The sequence below is a fragment of the Lissotriton helveticus genome, chromosome 5_1, assembly GCF_964261635.1.
Source record: "Lissotriton helveticus chromosome 5_1, aLisHel1.1, whole genome shotgun sequence".
Lineage (NCBI taxonomy): Eukaryota > Metazoa > Chordata > Amphibia > Caudata > Salamandridae > Lissotriton > Lissotriton helveticus.
The window spans coordinates 1,547,527,122-1,547,548,011 of NC_136065.1; the positions used below are offsets into that span (position 1 = coordinate 1,547,527,122).

The 20,890-nt window shown below is 43.3% G+C and overlaps 1 protein-coding gene across 2 annotated transcripts in view; it reads right to left on the minus strand.

Annotated features, from left to right (window-relative positions):
* The window catches only part of TMCC2 (transmembrane and coiled-coil domain family 2), a 521,381-nt gene that overhangs the window by 330,222 nt on the left and 170,269 nt on the right, over positions 1-20,890 (minus strand). For both annotated transcript variants that reach the window (XR_013594933.1, XM_078644625.1), the window contains exon 2: positions 16,523-17,029. Coding sequence is in view for 1 of the 2 variants with exons in the window: in XM_078644625.1 (XP_078500751.1) it covers positions 16,523-17,029 (507 nt within the window). In the remaining variant the exon portion in view is untranslated. The remainder of the gene's footprint in view (positions 1-16,522; positions 17,030-20,890) is intronic.

Genomic DNA, 20,890 nt, shown 5'->3' on the forward strand with positions numbered 1-20,890 from the left:
ATTGAAAGAGTAGGGTTTTCAGTTTTTTTCGAAAACAAAATATATTGGTCTCTGATTTCAGGGCAATAGGTAGCGCATTCCAAGATTTAGGACCTAAATGGGAGAAGGATCTACATCTGGCTATGACTGTATCAACCACTGTACCAACCAAACTGTAACAGATACAAAGTGAATACTTGGAGTTAAAGAGGAAGGTTTTCAACCACTACACATTTTCGAACTCTTGGACATTATTGTTTCTGCTCAGGATAAAGACTGATTGTTACTTATAATTTTGGGACCTCTTAGTCCACAGAAATCTTTGGAACGTGGGTGGGCATTTCTCCTTTATCCATGGGAGCATTCAGAGGAATTTAGGAAGCCTTACTTACTTTACGGTTCTCCGCAGAATTTAACCCAGCCACGCTCATCATTTAATCAATAAAGGAAACGTTTGCACAGATATTACAAATAACAACTAGAAGAAGCACCCAATATGCTTCTTTTACCAGCAACACTTATAGCTGAAGCCTCGAGAAAGAAGCAGGTTTTTATAACACTTGTTATCTTAAGTGATCCTGTTTCTAAGCATTCCTAATATTTACAGATAAGAGGCTATAGGAATAAGAAGATTGTGAGGGCGAAGATTCTAATTCATTCTACTTCAATAATCAAGTTACTTCCTTTGCAAACTTGACTCGACAAAAGGTAGCAATAGCAAGCTGAGAAGGCTTACTCCAGCGTGTAGTAGAGGGTTAGCGACTCAGGGCACAGAACAGTATTATGAATCTGTGTCTCTTCTAAAGAATAGGGGCATAATGTAGAGGGCAGTATGGAATTAAACCCTCAAAATAACTCGAAGACTCTCAGTCCACGCCATGTACATAATTCACACCACTTACATTCACCTTAAACCCACCTGTCCCCGGACTCCCAACCTGCTGGCATCAATACAGCCCTCAGTCGCACCACAGACCATATTTTTTGGCCTCTTTAAAAATGTTTGGGAGTAACCATGGTGTACAGCAACAATAAAATATGGCCATGTCTGAACTGGGGTGGCGGAGTGAGCTAAAGAACGGTGATGGATTAAACCCAGATCAGTTGACTGGGGTGAGTGTTTGTATTGTCAACGCTCCGTCCATCATCACCTTTGGTTTTTCAGCAACAATAAAAACCATACATGTGCTATTGGCAACTGGTTGTTTCAAGCACACAGGCGATGTAATTTAGGGCATGTATTTATTCGTTTTTACAGTGATTTAAAAAAACAATTGTATAATGCACTTTAAACCCTAACACCCACTATGCACGGCCTTCGGCTGTGCACAGCAGGGGCTGGCCACAGAGCCAGGTCTGCGGCCAGGCCTAGCATCCAACCCCACATGTGTGGCTAAGCCTCACTACACACCCTTTGCTGCGCATGGCTCTCTCCCATGCTGTCTTTTTCTTTGCCTTTGTCTTCTTTCTGTCTCTGCCTCACACACTTATGGCCTTTTTTAAAATTCTTTGGGAAAGTTGTGAATCAGTTCCAATTAGTGTCTATTTCACAAAATTGCAAACAAATCCACTACTTAAAATGGCAGGTTGCACTACTGCATTGTGTTTCCTCCTTGCAGTGGACATTCTTTAGTGAAAATCGTGATTCAGAACCAATCGACAGAGCCATTCTCCAGTCAATAATTCACTATTCACATGTGATTGAAGGACTTACGAATACCTGAACTGCAACTTTTAACAGCAGAGGTACAAAAGGGTAAACAAACCCTTTGCACTCATATCTCAAAAACTACTGAAAGAACTAACACTAAACCAAAGAAAAAGCATATTCTGAGTAAAGTTCTACTTTCATGCCAAGTGTGGTGTTAATCTGTTCAGCGTTGGTGGCTGTAGGAGCGGGTACAAATGTTCCTATTGGAGTTAAGATGGGAAATCACACATTTTTTCATTATTCATCTTTAATTTCTATCGCCTCCATTAATATGCAGGACAACTGGCATGCTGGTCCTTAGCTGAGTATGCCACCCTGCTACCAAATTTGGTGCACATCTGTCCCTGAGGTCCAAAGTTAAAGGCAAACAAAAGATTCATTTTTTATGGAAAGTGTGGCTGGCCCATAACAACACAGTGGATACTGCCACAGTAAGTTATGTATTTTTTTCAAAGAAAAAACACAGTATAGACTGAGTAATGGTTCGGGTTCAAACGTATAAAACCACTGACATTTCCCAGCTATGGTTTCCAACGCACACAGTACCCACCATAACTCGCACCGCCCACCATGTTGCACTCTTGATGGCTATTTTGTTCTTTTCATGCTATTGGAAAATTTGTGTTTTAAACGAGGAAGGCAGCACGTGCTATGGTGTATGTTGAATGTGTTGTGCATTTGCAATGTGTGCATTGTGGTCTTCAAAGCAAGTGTTTGGGCTATGGTCTGCACAGCTAACAATAACTGTGGAAGGTAAGGGTTTCCTCAGTTTTCATTTCACAACAGTAACAGCAACTGCTCTTTGTTTCTTTTTCAGTGAATACATCTATGCATTAGTGTATTCATGGTCACATCTCAGTTAATAATTCTGCACTATAATCGTAGGGACAGGCAAGTTTTTGAAAATATGGGCGAATGGTTTTGCTGCATCAAATATGCACACCCAAACTAAACAACAACTGAACATTAAATCACAATACATCAACCCGTTAATATAAGTATTTAGACAACAACGCACCCATTAAATAAAACACATTTGAACAATGCCTCAACATAAAGACAAAAGCACAACACCACATAATACAAAACTGCAAAGTAGCCAATGGTATTTCAGTGAAAGTCACCACAGAAACACACATCACAAAAACACAACATAAAACACAATGACATAATGAAACACAGATGAAAACACACACTGCTGAATAGCAACACAACACAAAATGCGAACTATATAACAAAATATCACAGCACAACTTTACAAATCACAATAGCCCAGCAGCACAACAGCAAAACAAAACAGCACACCACAACAATACAAACATCACACCACTAAACTGAAAATACAGTACTATAATAACATTAACAAAATAAACAAAATATACTACAGAACACATCCAAAAAATGCATATTCTAAAAAAACATAATAACCATTCACCAATGCAACCCCACAGCTGCATTACTTAATACAGAAGTAACAGCACAAACATCTTCAAAATAAGACATCAAAAACACAGACAACTGAAATACAAACTCAAAAGCACTGTTTCTTGAAAAATCTAAAGGTAAGGAGAAATTAAGGTTGACAAGATACTACTATGTGGCACAACACAAACCTAAAACGAAAGCACATTCACCAGTTCAAATATCACCTTAACTCTCTTCTGGTTAATTGTGGCAAAGGTGGACTAGAGGGGTGGCCAAAGGTGGACTAGAGGGTTCTGAGTGCAGCCCCAGAGCTTAGCTGTACCCTGGACCTAATTTCTGAGACAAAAGTTATGAATTCTTGAGAAATAATTGTCCAAAAAGGCATGGCACCAGGCGGAAAACACCACAAGGCTGCTTGGGGGCACTACCTTAAAAGGGCCACACAAGGGAGCACCAAGTATAGTCAAAACAATACCCTTTCAGGCTTAGAGTGCTGAATAAAATATGCAAAATAGGAAGCAGAGAACTCTGGGAAGGTCCCAAATTTAGGTGGAGAGCAGCTCCTATTTAGAGCGCCCTGCATAATTTATTTGGCACTCTAAGCCTGAAAGGGTATTGTTTTGACTTGCACAGGGTACTCCCTTGTGTCTAGACATAACTATCCAGCTATCTGAAGAGCTCTAATAAGAGCAAGCAAAACATGTTTCAGGGGTTGCTTTTATTCATTCCTGGTTGGCTTGGATGGTATTTTACCAATCCAAAGCTGTAATATTGTGCCTGAAGTGGTAAAAGGCTTTTGTCATTTTACAGCTCGGCATTGATGGCAGTTTGCTAATCCTATGCTTTAAGGTTTTGATGTATAAATGGCAAACGGCTTTGTCCCTTTCTAACTCAGCATGGATGGCAATGTGCTAATCCTATGCTTAAAAACTTGGCTACAAAAACAGACATTTGAGGTGAGCATATTCAGAGTGTCGCTTTTGTTGCAGGGTGCTCTATATAGGAGCTGCTCTCCACCTAAATTTGGGAACTACCCAGAGTATTCTGCTTTCACATTTTTACCAACTGAAATGATTCACTGACAAAAACAAAGGTCACCCTCATTGGATGATGTATTAGTGATGACATCAATACCATTGAAGATGTTATCAATGAAGTCATCAATATGAGTTATGTAATATATGAGGTCATAAGGAGTGCATGCCAGGTGCTTAAGTTATAGTCAGCTTGCTGAACCATAACAGGCGAATTTCTGTGTTTTCTGGGATTTTAAATTGTCACATTATGACATTTTCAACTAACAAGGACACCCCTTTAACCTTTGTTTTTGCTGTGAATGTCTAGGTTTTTTTAAATGTATGTTAAGGCCTTTTTTCTATATATAACTATAACGTCACTTTAACTTTTGTTGTTTTCGGTGAATTTCAGTGTTTTAAAAAAAGTAAGATGTTATTACAATATCCAACTATTACGTCACTTTAAGCTTTGGTTTTCTCAGTGAATATCTGGGGTTATTTTTTAACATGAAATACAATATTTTCCGGCTAGTTAGGTATCACATCAATGTTATATACAGTTTTTCTTTTGACTTTTCAGCAGTGCGCTTACATTTTTTGACTTAATGACCGATATTTATTTATTTATTTATTTTACTTTCCACAGGTCTGCAGGACTCAAGAATCAATGGGAAGGTCCCACAGAGTTCTGTATGGGTTTAACTTCCTGTTACAGGTCCTGTGGGAGTACTACATGAACCCCAAAACTATTTTTAAAGGTGTATTTAGTATGATATTGTATTTTTTTTTAAGTTTGAACTTTTCTAATTGTGTCAATTAATGAGGATCTCTTTTTGTTGACATTGCCTGGTTCTGGGTGTCACAGTCCGACGCAAGCATCGCAGGACCTATGACACACATTTGAAAGACGTCTGTTTGGTTGAAATGAGTGCCTTGCTTTAGTTACATAAAGATTCCACTTCTTTCATCAACAGGAGAGGGAAGACCTTCAGGAAAAGCAGGTGCAAAGTTCATCACCGGTGAAGGACTCCTTAGTTTGGCAGTTCTTCAGCATCTCTCCAGGGGTAAAAAAAGTGACTGCTAAAAGAGCCACCTGCCGCTAATGTGGTCGGAGAGTGGAGCAGCAGTGTGATGCCACAGAAGTATCCACCTCTGTGTCAAGACCATCTATACCACCTGGGAACAATGTTCAAACTGAAGTCCTCCGCCCCCGAACAACCACCATCACTGTAGACCAACATATTGTGATTTATTGTGGAAAGTGCCAGAAAGTGGTGGTCGTAAGCGAACTAAGTACTGCCACCTGAGATAAGCTGGTGATCGATCACCAGTGTGGGAAACGTAATATTTGCATTTTTTTCTAACCTCCAAGTTTGAATGCCTTTTTTTGTAGCTATAAGCTGAATTCCCTTACAAAATATTGAAAAAATAAAAAAACAAAATAAAAAAATATTAAAAATCTCCAAAAAGACTTTCTTGTTTTAAAAAAGAAACATTTAATGTTGTTTGTCAAGTGTGTCTTTATGTTACTATATAATAAAGCCTGCTATAGCAGTCTACTCATAATATTAAAGAGAAAGTCTATTGTTATACACATGACTAAACAAACAGATACTGATAATAAAAGATATACATTAGATTTACTGAGATTATGCTTCACATTACCATTTAAACGCAAACTTGACATCATTCAGTTTGTCATTTCTAAAGCAACAGAAATCACTATTAATGAAGATTTATAAACAAAAGTAATTCAAATGCAGTGCAACGCACTGCTTGGCGTTACTTTGTGTCAAGGCGGTGTTCCACAGGTGTTGTATGGGCATTCCCATAAATCCACCCATGGATTTTGATGCAAATCCATATCTTCAATGACTTGTAGACCTGGATTTACACCAAAATCCTACACCTCCTTAAAGCTACTGTAACAAGGCAGCATATTTGTATTTCTGTTCGTTTTTTCCACTTTGTATGTGTGCACAATTCTAGAGTGCACATACATACAGGAAATCAGTATTTGTGCAGCGCGACTAATCACCAGAAAGGGTATCCAGGCGCTGGGTAGCAGTGCTCAGTTGAAAAGCCAAGTCTTAAGTCTCTTACTGAATTCCTCCAGCAAGGGTGATGTCTGGAGATGGAGGGGAAGGCTGTTCCAGGACTAGGCAGTGAGGTACGGGAAGGAATGGCCTCCGCTGTGGTTTCGTCGAAAGCGCAGGTTCTGTGTGAGGGTAAAGGGGGTGGAGCGAAGTTCTCTGGACAGTTGGTGGAAGTTCAGATGGTGGTTGATATATGCTGATCCAAGGTTGTGGAGGGCTTTGTAGGGGTGTGTCAACATCTTGAATTGGCATCTCATCCGGATGAGGAGCCAGTGAAGGTTCCTAAGGTGTGGGGTGATGCGGGTCGGTTTAGGCAGGTTAAGGATGAGTCTGGCCGCTCAGATCTGTATCATCTGTAGTCTTTTCATGAGTTTGGTGTTGGTTCCTGTGTACAGTGCATTACAGTAGTTAAACCTGCTGGTGACTAGGGCTTGAGTGACAGTTTTCCTTGTGCCGATTCTTTGGAGCATGCGGAGTGTGTGGAAGCAGGCGGAGGAGACTGCATTGATCTGTTGCTTCATGGTGAGCTTGCTGTCCAGGATGATGCAGAGGTTGTAGCCGTGATCTGTCGATGAGGGAGAGGGTCTGAGTTTGGCAGGCCACCAGGCGTTGTTCCAAGGGGAGGCATTATTTCCAAAGATCAGCACTTCTGTCTTGTTAGTGTTGAGCTTCAGACAGTTGGTCTTCACCCAGTCAGCGACGTTCTTCATGCAGTTGTGGAAGTTGGACTTCGTGGTGGTGGGGTCTGCTAAGAGCGAGAGGATTAGCTAGGTGTTGTCGGCGTAGGATATGATGTTGAGGTCATGGGTTCTGAAGATGTCGGCTAGAGGTGTCATGTAGGTGTTAAAGAGGGCGGGGCTGGGTGGACGAACCTTGCGGGACACAGCAGATGGTGCTTGTGGGTTCTGAGGCAAAGGGAAGTATGCAGTGTCTCTGGGTTCGACCCATGAGGAACGATGCGATCCATTTGTGGGCATCTTCCTTGATTCCGATGTGGTGCAGTCTCTTGATGGGTATGAGGAGGAATACGGTGCAGAAAGCTGTGGAGAGGTCAAGAAGGATCAGTGCGGCTGAGTCTCTTCTGCTGAGAAGGGACTCTGTGCAGGAAGGGACTTCTTCCTGCATAAAATCTATCCTGAAAACAAAGTAGATATTGTTGCACTGTAGTTTAAGGGTGCTTTTGTTGACAGAAGGGTGAAGAAAGTCTTCCAGAGGATTGAGAGAGGCACTTAATGGGGCTTGTATGTCTGAAGGGGCTGGGCTCTCTGTGAAGAGTTGTGCACAGGTGGAAGACTGTGCGTATTAAGGGCTTAGCCACGTACTGGGACTTGGGTGTCTGGAAATATTGGCATCTCTGAAAAGAGCTCTTCAAAGGTTACAGGATATGCATAGTAGGGTCTTGGCCAGATAATGGGGCTGGGGTTTTTGGAGAGACTGGCTTCTCTGTAAAGAGTTGTGCACAGGCAGAAGGCTGTGCTTAGTAGTAGCTAAGCCACCTACTGGGGCTTGGGTGTGTGGAGGGAGTGACATCTCCATGAAGACTTCTGTACAAGGTAAAGGGTGTGTGTGTTAAGGGCTTGGCCACATAAAGGAACTTGGATGCCTGGACCACTGTCTCTGTAAGAAGACTTCTGTAGAAGGTGAAGAGTGTGCGGCTTGGCCATCTAATGAGGCTTGGGTGTCTGGAGTGAGTGGGCTCTTCCTGAAGATATCTGTAGAAGGTGAAGGGTGTGCGTAGTAGGGGCTTTTGTGTCTGGTGTGAGTGTGCTGTCCATGAAGAATTTTGTATAAGACATAGGGTGTGCGTAGTAGGGGCTTGGCCACTTAATGGGGCTTGGGTGTCTTTATGCAATAGGCCTTCTCTGAAGATTTCTGTACAAGGCAAAGGGTGTACTTAGAAGGGGCATAGCAACCTTATGGGGCGTGGGTTTCTGGAGGGAGAGGGCTCCAGCATTTCATTGATTGCGCACAAGAGGACAACTACTTACAAAGGACCGGGTATGGTGCGAAGAGTGTATGCAGTAGGGACTTGGGTGTCTTCAGGAAGTGTGCTCTCCGTATGGCCTTAGCCACCTACATACATCTCATTGATTGTACACAAGAAGTCACCTACCCGCAAAGGGTCTGGTAGAGGGCATAGGGTGTGCATAGTAGGGGTTGGCAACCTAAGAGTGTTTGTGTGTCTGAAGAGAGTGGGATTTCTGTGAAGACTTCTGTATAAGGTAAAGCCTGTGCATTATAGCAGCTTGGCCACCCGTAACTTATCAATTGCACAGAAGAGGGTGCCAACCCGCAAAAAGTCTGGTACTGATTGAGGGTGAGCATATTATGGGCTTGTTACCTAATGGGTCTTATATTTCTTCTTCATCGTCTTGTCACTGGTCCCACTGTGCTCTTACAGGAGCCAGCGCAGACGCTAGTGCGCTTGAGTCCTACTGGCTGGCTTCTGAAGGAGTGCTGGAGGACTGACCTGCCAAAATTGAAATTACAATGGCCCCTATCTTATCTGTTTTTTAGTTTCAGGAGAGGGGACAGAGTCCTGGCGTCTGGTAATGGCAGCCACAGCATCTCTATTTGGGTTGCAGGCAGCCAATCACCTCCCATGGCCACAGGACTGAGATAGCAGACAAGAAAAAAACCATTGTGGCCAATTAGATCGCTCTAGTTTTTGAATTTGCTATTAAAGGAGACTATGACTCCCCGATGAATTTCTGCTATCCTCATGAGTCTTTGGTTATAAATAAAAGTGCAGGGCTATCAGCCTGTCCAAAAGTAAAAATAAATATTTCTATAAGCTTAGTTTAAGCTTGCTCCTTCCAATCAATCAATAAGATATATGATTCATGAATGATCTGTTTGTAGACTTCACGTGAGACTTGATCATAATCTGCTGAATTGTCTATTTGAGTTCAGGCTTCACTCAGATGGCCCTAGGGGCTCAGGGTGTTCCCATCCTAACCCCCTATGCAGCCTTTCTGTCTTTTTTTCTCAGTACTCAGAGACCAAGTCCACAAATAATATAATGACGACTGCAACATATTCCTCAGTGCAGCGGCCATACAATCAGATCATTTAGTATTGTTGTACTGATACTGTGATGCCAAAATGACCGACAGAGGTCTGTCGGCCAGTTAGTTAGGCCAATTTTGTTTTTGTTTCTGCAGGAGCCCCATAGGGTTAACCATTCAGATACGTAGTTTTTCTGAGCAGAACTCCCATATTACCCAACCTGACCCACTCTTTAAACACCAGTTTCTAAAAAGCAGTTGAACAGAGTTACACCAAATTACAGAAAGCACATTCTAACTCATTGCCACATTTAGTGTAGTTCCATTCTGCTGTTTTCTGAATAGGAAAGCAAATTTTCCTATTAAAATTAACATGGGACACTTTACCTTCAAGCCCCCTGTTTTTCTTGCCCCCCATTCTTGAGGGATCAGCGCAAAACTTGCAAGTTGTATGAAGTTTAGTTTTGAAAGTTTTTGAGAAGATTTATGAAATGGTGCCAGAGGTATTGAAGAAACAAAAAATGCTCTTCCTATGGAAACTCAGATCTAACTATAACTACACTGTGGCGCCTGCTACTGTGTAATGTATTTATTTCCAGTTATAAATCTTTCAGCGTACAATGGATGAACTAAACTAAGGACAATCACCTTATTAGTACTGCAGATAAGGCTAGCAATGATCCTTTTTTACAGATGTAGGACAGCGATCTCGTGTTGCTTGCAACAGAATGCCATAAATGCAACTCTAAATAAATAGAGGTTCTGTGACTACAACACTGGCAGACCCAAAGTATGTTACCTTTCGCCCCCTTCCTGGACGGTATAACCTGCTCCTGTGAAGGCGGGAAAAAATCTGGGTATCTAATTTGAACCCAATCTTAGGATGAAGGCTGAAGTAAATCATATGGTTTCAGCTTGACATGTTTTACTTAAGGTCTTGAAGAAGATCCTTCTCTTCCTTCCCAAGAAGTTCCATCAGGTAGTGATCCAGGCAACTTTTCTTAGCTGCCTGGATTACTGCAATACACTTTAATTGAGGGCAGATAAGGAAGTGCTAAGGAAATGGCAAGGCATTCAGAATGAGGCAGGCAAGATGATATTGGGCTTTCCTCGATGGTCATCCTCTTCAGAAACTATAAAGCATCTCCACTTGTGCCCAGTCCGAAAGCAATTGAAGTTTAAATCACTCTGCCTCGTATACAAAGCTCACGGACTAGACCTCGTCTATCTGGCTAATCGAGTCAAAAGGTACACCCCCTCTGCTCTGCCTCACATTTGCTGGTTCTACTGCAGTTCACTCAATACAGTACAGAATGCAAGGCTTTTTTTTAAAAGTACTTTTTGTAAAATATGTTTCGGATAAAGCTCTTATCGCATGCTCTGTGAATTGAACTGTTCCAATGTGATGGCTCCCATTCTTGCTAAACTGTACTAAGGATACTCACCTTACCTTTAATTGAATGTATGTAAGAATGTGGTAATTCATTAAATTGCAGCTTATACTTAGTTGTCCTTGCAGGTTAGCATAAGTATATAGAAACAATGTATTTTCTTTTTTATGTACATATGTATGCATAGCGTATTTCTAAAGTGTGAACCTAGCAAACAAAAGGCAGCTGAGCACTGTAAGAGGTGAAAGATAAGCATAAAGTCAACAAGTAATACCAGAAGAAGTTAAAATTTGGATGGCTAAGGCACTGTGACGTAGTGTTCTTAAAAGAGATGGGTCTTCAACTCTTTCCTAAATTGGAACAGCATTTGATTGTTCCGGATGGGTATAGGGATGTTGTTCCAGATCCTGGATGCATGGATGTAAAAGCCCTGCTGTCTTTTATTTTCTTAAACATCTTAGCCTGCAATGTGATAGTGTCCTGGCTACAGGTGTGCCAGGAGCCACAAGAGATGGTTAGCTTGTCTGCAAGATGAGCAGTGGTGCTAGTCATGATGGCTTTGCAAATGGTGCAACTTGTTCTGACAAAGGTGTGGAATGGCAAGGGGAGCAAATGGGGTCCTATCAGTATGCGGGCGATGTGATCATATTTAGGCCATGGATGAGATATCCTGTGGCGTATAGGATGCCCCTAAAGGGTGCCAGTATGGACATTGGGAGGCCATGGAATATTGGAATAGGGAATTACCACCATCTAGAACCAAGTGTGTGCAGGCTCGAACAGCACTTTTGAAGTCGCTTTCTGGAAGAGACAGTTTGATTTTCTTTAGAAGAGAGAGTGGTGCAAAGCCATTTTGATTGTTTTGGCAGTGTGTTCCCTGTGAGTGAGGTTCGTGTCCAGGGTAAATATACGTTTCCTCACCTTTAGAATGATTCCAAGGCACCAGAATACCAGAGGTTTTCACAACAGTTATACCAGGTGCCGTATATTTGAACCACCCCAGTGAGTTGACATCAGTCCCTTTCTTTCTGTGTCTTCAAAAGTGTGCCCGGAGCTCCTTGTTTGTCAATTGACAAATTCTTTCAAATTCTCTATTCAGTGTTCAAGGGAACGATGTCCCCACCAAGGCTACAGGGTTCAAACCCTGCGGTTACAGTGAGAAACAAATGTTGGTGACAGACTCGCACGAGGTGCGCCTCTGGTAATAGAGTTTGGGGCATAACTCCAAGTAATGTGGAAAATGTGCCCTCATGTAACTGAAGGCTATTCGGCACCGTGAGGCTAAGCTCTATGTTGGCTGTTCCTGTGACAGGTCTGTTTTCACAGTTGATATTGCCCGGTAAGTCAAAATCAGAGATAAAGAAGAAGCATATGAAGCGAGCTTCAACACCATTCCGCCAACCTCTGTCCAAACAGAAATCTGGTGGGTGTCAAGATGCTAGTCAATCGAAGAGCCAATTCCACAACTGGTCATCATTCACCGTGAATTTCCCAGGCCATCGGCTAGGCCCCAGCAGGTTGAGGTCTTTAAGAAGGCCATGCTACATGTTTTTGCTACTCTTCTGACTCCGTTGTGTGCCTTTCGGGCCCCAACTATCCGGAGGAGCCTCCAGTCGGGGTTTCTCCACTGGACCTGGTTGTTCTCAAATGTGATGGTCATTATTGAAGCCCATCCTCAAAGGTTTGAAATAATAGTTTTCCCCTACCTCAAATACTGGTTACTGAAGGAGGGCTCACCACAGTGAATCGTAGACCACCTCCAAATGATGGTGACCCTCCTGACATTGTTGGGGTTCTCAATCAATGAGTTGAAGTTACACTTGACTCCTTCATAGAGTCTTCCTTTTATAGGAGCTGTTCTGGATATGGTGCATTTCAGGACCTTTCCTCAGTCTCAACCAGGCCAGGACATTTGGGCTGTAATCCCATTGTTTAAGCCTTAGTCCTGGTTCTTAGTGAAAGCTGCTCTGACACTTCTTGACCTGCTGGACTCATTCATCCTGCTTGTTCGTTTCGACAGGTGGCATATGTTAGCTCTGCAGTGGGATATTAGTGGGTCCAGAAACAAGGAAACATGTTGAATGTCATCCAAGTTTTAGAGAAGATTGAGCAAGGTCTGCAGTAGTGGCTCCTCAACCGCAACCTGACCACCCAGAGCTGATAGTGCTGATGGATGCATCCCTGTTGGGTGGAAGAGGTTATCTGAGAGAGGTGGACATAAGACAACTCTAGCCTCTGGCTGAAACCCTGCTCTACATCAATCTGTTGGAGCTGCAGGCTATTCGCCTGGTGTGGAAGGCCTTCCTGCCCTCCATCAAGGGAAAACTGGTGCAGGTTCTGAAGGGTAACACCCCTACCATGTGATAATGAATCAAGCAGGGCAGAGTAGGTTCCTGGGTCCTATGCCAAGAAGTGCAGGGAAACTCCCTGTTCTTGAACCACTTGGCATGTCTTTAAACACCAAGGCGAATTAGCTCAGCCTGCGAATTAGCTCAGCCTGCGGCACCTAATGGATCATAAATGACAGTTGGATCACAAGGTGGCACAGTGCATCTTCTGACAGTGGGGAGAGCCATGGCTGGATCATTTTGCCACCATTAAGAATGTGCAGTATCAAAACATGTGTGCGTTGGAGTTCCAAGGATTGCACTCGCTGGGAGACGCATTCAAGCTAGAGTGGAGCACGGAATTGCTCTACGTCTCTCTGCCTCTGCCTCTACTGACGCGAGTTCTGAAGAAGGTCAGGAACGTCTTGGTCCAAGTCATCCTAGTGGCTCGGACTGGGCATGGTGTGCTACCTGGAACTTCTGGGCATGAGTATCCGTTCTCCGATCAGGCTACCACTTCAGGAGGATATTCTGTTGTAGCAGCAGGACAGGGTTCCACACCCAAACCTGCAAAATGTACACATCCATGCGTAGACATTGAGAAGTGGCAGCAGACTGTGTACGATCTACCACCTGGGGTTGAGGTGGACACCCTCGCTGCCAGGCAACCCTTTACAAATTCCATTTACACCAGGTGCTGTGACAAATTTGTGGCCTGGTGTGGAGACCACAGCATAGACCCCTTACAAGCCAAACTGTTGAATGTTTTGTTGTTTGTTTGTTCTATGGCCCAGCAAGGTCTTGCAGTGGATACTATTACAAATTATTTATTGGACCTTTCAGCCGATCTGTGTTAGCTGGACCAACCTTCTTATTTAAATCCGCTGTTGTAATGCAGTTTACTAAAGGTATGACAGACATGTTTCCTACCAAACCATTTGTGATGCCATAGGGAAATTTTAACTTGATCCTGATGTTGCTCATATGTACCCCCTTTCGAGCCAATGCACAGCCACTTCGTGCGTCTTCAGACTCTCAAGATTGTCTTCCTCACTTCAATCACTTCAGCCCGTCACCAGTGTGAGCACTGAGCTCTCTTGGTGCAGCAGCCCTACACCACCCTTTTCCCCAGACAAACTGGTGATGAGGAGCAGGGCAGCATTTTTGCCAAAAGGCATGACACCATGTCAAGTTGGGCAATCCATCACACTTGCACCGTTCTTTGCTCCACCTCATCGCTTGAAAGAAGAGGAGAGACTCATTCCCCAAAGGAGCCTTAAGCTTTTACATTGATCGCACTATGGACCACTGGGTAGATTATCCGCTTTTGTGGTGCTCTCAGGGGAAGTGCAGAAAAGGAATTTGTCAATTTGGATACATAGTCCTCTCCATTATGATATGCTACGCTTAGCAGACATCACACCCCCATCACCACCCCCTTTTCTGAAACGCTTAGCAGACAAGCAGCTTCCAGAAGGACTGAGGGCTCATTCCACCAGGGCCAAGGTTGCTATCACTGCGTTGGCACGTGGAGTGGCCACATGACCCCTGTCAGACCGCAACACGGGTGTCACTGTACACATTCACAAAGCACTACTGCCTTGACATTCATATTCAATGGTAGGGCATTTTGCCAGTTCGCTCAAGAAGCCCTTTTTGATATGAGCCTACCTAGGGGTATGTACTTCTTTGGTATCCATTCCAAAGGGGAGGAATCTGCAGGTAGAGGTCAGAACAACTTACTAACCTTTGGTAACGCTCTTTCTGGTGGGTACTTGTGATATGGGAGAGCCCAACAGAAGACTTCAGGCCGCACCACTGGGGTTGAAGGTTAACATAAAGTTCTTTATTTAAGACTTAAACTTATATTCAAATAAAGGATTGTTGTGAAATACAGGCTCTCATATAGGACGGTTGGACATTTGCAGAATGTTTTTTTTAATAATAAACACAAATATACTGCCCAAAGTGTGTTTTATCAATCAAAGGATACACTGTGTATTGGTTGCAAAAATGTTGTTGCTGCACTGAGATGCTATATCAAGGAGTATATAGGAAAGTCTAATGGTATGGCTTACAGTCAAACAAACAGTGGCATCCTACTTAAAGAAAACGTGGTGAGACAACCATGAAAAGCTATCTTATTAAAAAAAACAAAAATACTAACTGTAATGACTGGGATTTGCAGTGGTAAATTATTCACCAAATGCATTAACAGCACTTTTCAACATTCAATATGCAAATACATGTATAACAGCTACACTCCGAAGACCGTTTCTTTGCAGTACAACGAATAGGTTGGGCCTTAATGAGCTAAAATTACTTTTGTTAATTGCACGTATTGTTCAAGCGTGTAATTGCATGTGATGTTCGAGCTCGTTATTGCATGTGTTAGTTCATTAAAGCCAGACCTACTGACTTTGGTGATAATGATGAAGGTTGTAAAGAATTAATAGGGGGGAGATATTGGTCATGATGCTAGTGGTTTTGATGGTATCAGTGGAAATGGTGGTAGTGACAATGTTCGTATTGAAGAAGGAAGTGGTGGTCGTAATGGTAATGGGTGGTGCAATGGTGGTGGTCATAATGATATATGCGGCAGTGTTGGTAATGGTGTTCATCACAGTAAAGGTGGTGATGGTAATGGTGGTGCTAGCGATGCTAGTAGCATTGGTGGTACTCTTGGTGTTAGTGGTTATAATGGTAATAGTGGAGTGAATGGTAAATGTGGAGTTAATGGTATTAGTATTAACTGTCAGTAAAGTAAAACAAATAAATGAAAATCTATCTGCAAGGAGGAAAAAGCATGGAGTGAAGAGTTTCAGCACCACTGTCTGCTGAGGGCATCATCCCCCTTTTGTATCGCTGAGGGCAGAGGTACGGCACCATTCCTGGCTGTTGACCTTATAGCAAGAGGGTGGTAAGGGAAAGGGGGAGGAGTGGGGAAGCAGAGAGAGAACTCCTGTGGAGCTCCTGGGATGGCAAAGGTAGAGGCAACAGTGGCAGGGCGAGAGAAGTCATTCAATGGCATATGGAAAGGATGAGGGGGAGCTAGAAAAGGGAAATTGTATTTGCTCATCGAGATACTGAACTCCAAGGCTACTGCCCTATGTTTCACAAGGGTTGAGACATTAGGGCGGCCATCTTGGAGTCAGGCATCATGAGCTGTAACATGAGGCTTTCACTAAAATGCTAAGATTTTCTGTTTTAAATTGCTCTAGTGGGAAGAAACGAGAATTGCTTTATATACATATATTGCTTTTATAACAAATAATTGTACGTGTGATGACCAAAGTTCACTTTTCAGATGTAAAATACTCTCTAGTACATTATAACGCAAGTGCTCCATGAAAGGCATAATGATACAAAAACATCTAATAGCACGAGATGAGCAAGTGTACTTCTGTGGAAGATACCAAAATATAAATGTATATGTTAAAAAAATTAGTAGCAACATAAAAAAAGCTTTCTGTAGCTAGACCTAAAAACAGGTTCATTATTAGAAGAGGATAATGGACTAGCACAACCATTCCTACTAAGAGTTGTGTTTGAATACTAATAAATCTTACCTTCTCAGGAGTCTGTTCTATTTCTTCGTTCACCAGGTATGCCGGTGAAGAGTCAGCAGTCAGAAGTGTGGTGTCAGTAGTAGAAGATGAACGTGGCCTTCCCTGATGTTGGTGCAGTATGGCTGTAAGGCTGCTGTCTTGAGGGGCCTTTCGAATGGAATGGGGGCTCCCTTTTTGGGGCTCAGATGGCCCACTCTTGCTCCTGCGACTACTGCTGTGGAGGCTTGTCCCTCGCTTGATGGAAGGGCGTGAGCGTATCTGCTGCAGCACCCGATTGAAGGCTGTGGGGCGGGCTGGCAGATCATGGAGGGACACTGCATATGATACTCTGTGCATCTCGGGAGAGCGCTCTTTCTCATCTGGTGACTCGTGGTCAGACATGCCATACTGGTGTTGATATGATTCCTGTGAGCTGTGATGCTCCCGTTCTCTGGACCTACGACGGCTATGGAAAAGATGCTTCAGCCCATGTCCAAACATAGATCCCTCTGAGAGTTGTTGAATTTTCTATACAGAAAACAAAAAGTAAAGAGAAAGAATATAATTACAAATATTGTTAATCCGCTACCACTACATCCACATAGCTCAAAGAGACCTACTATTTGAGGAATTCGCTGATGAACACCAAAGTAAAAACTTTAAATAACACAGGCACATATGAAATTCTGGCCTAACAGTATTGCTTTCTCTGTATGACGTATTAATGTATATTTTATTGTTTATACCAGTTGCAAAATCAGTTGGATAAAACACTACAGCTATGTAAATGATAGCCACAATTAGGGTCTGCTTTATTAAAGATGGCACTAACAGCTCATGTCTATTTAATTTTTTACCCAGAGATTTATGTGTACAGTAAGAGTTGCATAGTCGGTTGTGATCCATCAAAGATAAATTTGAGTACTGTGTCATTAATGTTTAGGGCAGTCTATTAGAGAGGTATATCAGTGCAGTAGATCACATTTAAACAGTCAAATGAAAAGATGTAAGTTTACAGTATCCTATTCAAAGTTCTACATTTGGTTTACCTGACAAACGTCTAGGGTGGTGACTAGGTGTATGTGTCAAGAAGGGTGGATGGGTTGGGGGTCGGTCTGGACTTCTAGATGGAAATTGAGGTCTCCTATGAGGATGAAAGTACTGATGTCAACAAGAGGTGAGCGATGAGTCTATAATGTTGCTTCCAAAGACAGGGATCTGTGGGGCAGTAGACTATGGTTCAACCCAGGGTGAAGTTTGCTGTGATTTGTAATTTAAAGGAGGTGATCCTTGTATGGTGGCCACCATATTAAGACATCCCATCAAAAACATGGAATGAACAAGCATAATCAGATATCTGTTTGCAGAGGAAGATGTGAGAAATATAAAGTACAAGCACAATAACATTTCCACAACATTATTTTTGGTCTCCCAAGTTTGAGAGACGAGTGACCGCATTAACAAAAGTTAATGTTCTTTAAGTCTTTTTGAAAGTTGTTTGTAGCTGCCTCTCTGCTGCTTCCTAGTCATATGTAAATTAAAAGGTCAATAAACACGATGGATGAGAAGGCTAGTTTATGTCAAGGTTGTCCTGGCTCAAGTTCCCTGAAGACTTCAATATATCATCCAATAAATTTGCCATTACAACACTGATTTTAGTGAGTCACTGTAATCGTTTAAATAGAATGCTTTATATGAAAAACAAATGAGTTGCTTAAACCATAAGCAAGGCATTATCTCCTAGTAAAGGACCTGCATGGGAAAAAACAATGGATGTTACTGGATCATAAACTACTTTGATTCTCCCCTTCCCCCTTATTCTCCCTTTCCCCTACCAGCCTGTGGTTGTAGGTGGGTGTATGTGTTGACATTTACTACTTTAATATAACAGATTTAAATTATACAGTCTTTCAGATATTCTGCCATCGTGGTGATGGATTATTGTTCAAGAAGGAAAACAGACTGTCACAGTGGTCAGTAGAGTGGCTGTGAAAGCAAACCTGGTAAATTTAATTTGAGAGGACTATCCGAAATATGTAGTACTAACAATCAATCAATCAATCAGGGAATTGTAAGCGCTCTACTCACCTGTGAGGGTCTCAAGGCACTGAGGGGGAGTCCGCAGAGCTGTTTAGCCAAAGAGCCAGGTCTTGAGGCTCTTCCTGAAGGTGTTCAGGGAGGGGGCGCATCTGATGTCTGTCAGTAGCTCGTTCCAGGTCTTGGCTGCAATGTGAGAGAAGGATCTTCCGCCTGCTCTGGCTCTGTGGATGAGCGGGGTTTCGGCCAGTGCGAGGTTGGATGATCGGTGGTTTCTTTTGGGTACGTGGAAGTTGATTCTGTCGTTGATGTATTTGGGTCCGTTGTTGTGTAGGCATTTGTAGGTGTGAGTGATTCAGGGAGCCAGTGGAGACTTCGTAGGTGTTGGGTGATGTGTTCGTGTCGGGGGATACCGAGGACGAGTCTGGCGGTGGTGTTCTGTTTTGTCTGGAGTTTGCGGAGTAGGGACTTGTTGATGCCGGCGTAGAGTGTGTTTCCATAGTCCAGTCTGCTGGTGATGAGTGTGTGGTTGACTGCCTTCCTTGACTCAGGGAGGATCCACTTGAAGGTCTTGCGGAGGATGCGGGGGGTGTTGAAGCCGCCGGAGGTGACGGCGTTGACCTGTCAGTTCATTGTGAGTGATGAGTCGAGTGCGATGCCCAGGTTCTTGGCGTGGTCTGAGGGGGGTAGGTGGGCTACTGAGGGTGGTTGGCCTCCAGGTGCTGTCCCATGCAGAAGGGGTGGTGTTGAGGACGAGGACTTCTGTCTTCTCGGCATTGAGCTTCAGGCAGCTGTTCTTCATCCAGACTGTGACGTCTTGCATTCCTTTCTGGAAGTTGAGTTTGGCAGTGGTGGAGTCTTTGGTGAGGGAGAGGATGAGCTGGGTGTCATCGGCGTAGGATACGATGTTGAGGCTGTGTTGTCGGACGATGGCTGCGAGGGGGGCCATGTAGATGTCTGACTTCTGCGTCCTTCCAGTCATCTGGGAAGGTGCCTGTTTTGAAGGTGGTGTTGATGGTGCATTGTAGTTCGGGTGCAATGGCGGCTGCGGCTCTGTGGTAGATGTGAGGGGGGCCGGGGTCGGTGGGGACCCCCAAGTGGATGTTTTTCATGATCAAGCCGGTGTCTTCAGCCGTGATCAGTGTCCATTTGGAGATGGTGGGCTGGCTGGTGTTTCTGGGGGGTGGGGGGCAGTCTGTGGCACCTGGTGGATGGTCGATGAAGTATGAATGAAATATAGTGTTTTCTGAAGGCCATGAGACAACATTTGAAAGATCATTGTGTGGAACATCAGTATTGATATTCCCACAGTAATGGGGCGGCTGAGAAGAAAAATAGATTAATTAAGAAACATATTTAGCTTATGCTTCCAGAAATTATTTTGGGATAGATGATGACAGCACATTCCCCAATGGGTCAGGCCCTTCTTCACGAGGTGAGGGGAAGGACAACGGTTGAGAAGGTCAATCTGGTTTAGATGCAAACAAGAGGAAACGTTAAAGTACATGAAAAGCAACTGTTGAAAAGCCCTGCCAAACATCAGCTGTGTGATAATGATGCTTTTGATGATACAAATCAGAATAAATTAAGCACTTTGGTATGTGGGCATCTAGTTAAATAAATATTACAACATTGTTGACAATGACAGCTATGTGGTCCAAGAGCAGTATTCAAGTACGTGTAATGTATGTGACATTAGTAGGTGGAAGAAGTTGTAGTCATTCATGCATAGTCAAGGTCGCAAATCAAGTGAGATGGTGAGGTCAAAGTTAGGGGTGAGCGATAAATTCTACTCACCCCAAATAGTTTTGGCCACTCTGTGTTACACTTGTAACAAAGAGCTCCAGCTAAACCCTGCCAACCGCTGCATGTCTGAGTTTTTACCGTGTGTCTCACCAATGGTAAGTTGGTGAGAGAGAATTGGGGTCCCCTAGTCCCATTTTTGGGTGCTAGGAGTACACCTGCCGAGAGTTTCTCAAAGCGGGCAGTAACGACGGTTCACGGTGAGAAAGCTGCTCCTCAAGTTGAAATCTACTTGAGTGACAGCAAAGAAACAGCGCCCACTGGTGTGTGTGGTGCCGTTCACACTGATTATGCAGCATGGAACAAGTTACCAGCGATAAAAATCAGCATGAGAAGTGCGACGCGCAGATTTATGCCCGCTCACGGAGCTCCACAGAATCTCGCTGAGTTTTTGTGTAACTCAGCGGAATTCCACAGAGTTAAACTCCGTGAGTTCCGTCCTCCCTAGTCAAAGTGCGTGGGGTGTTCTTCTGTGTGGCACACAATAAGATGAACGAGGTGTGTGTGGAGTTTTTTGTTATTTGGGGACAATATGTTGCAATATATGTG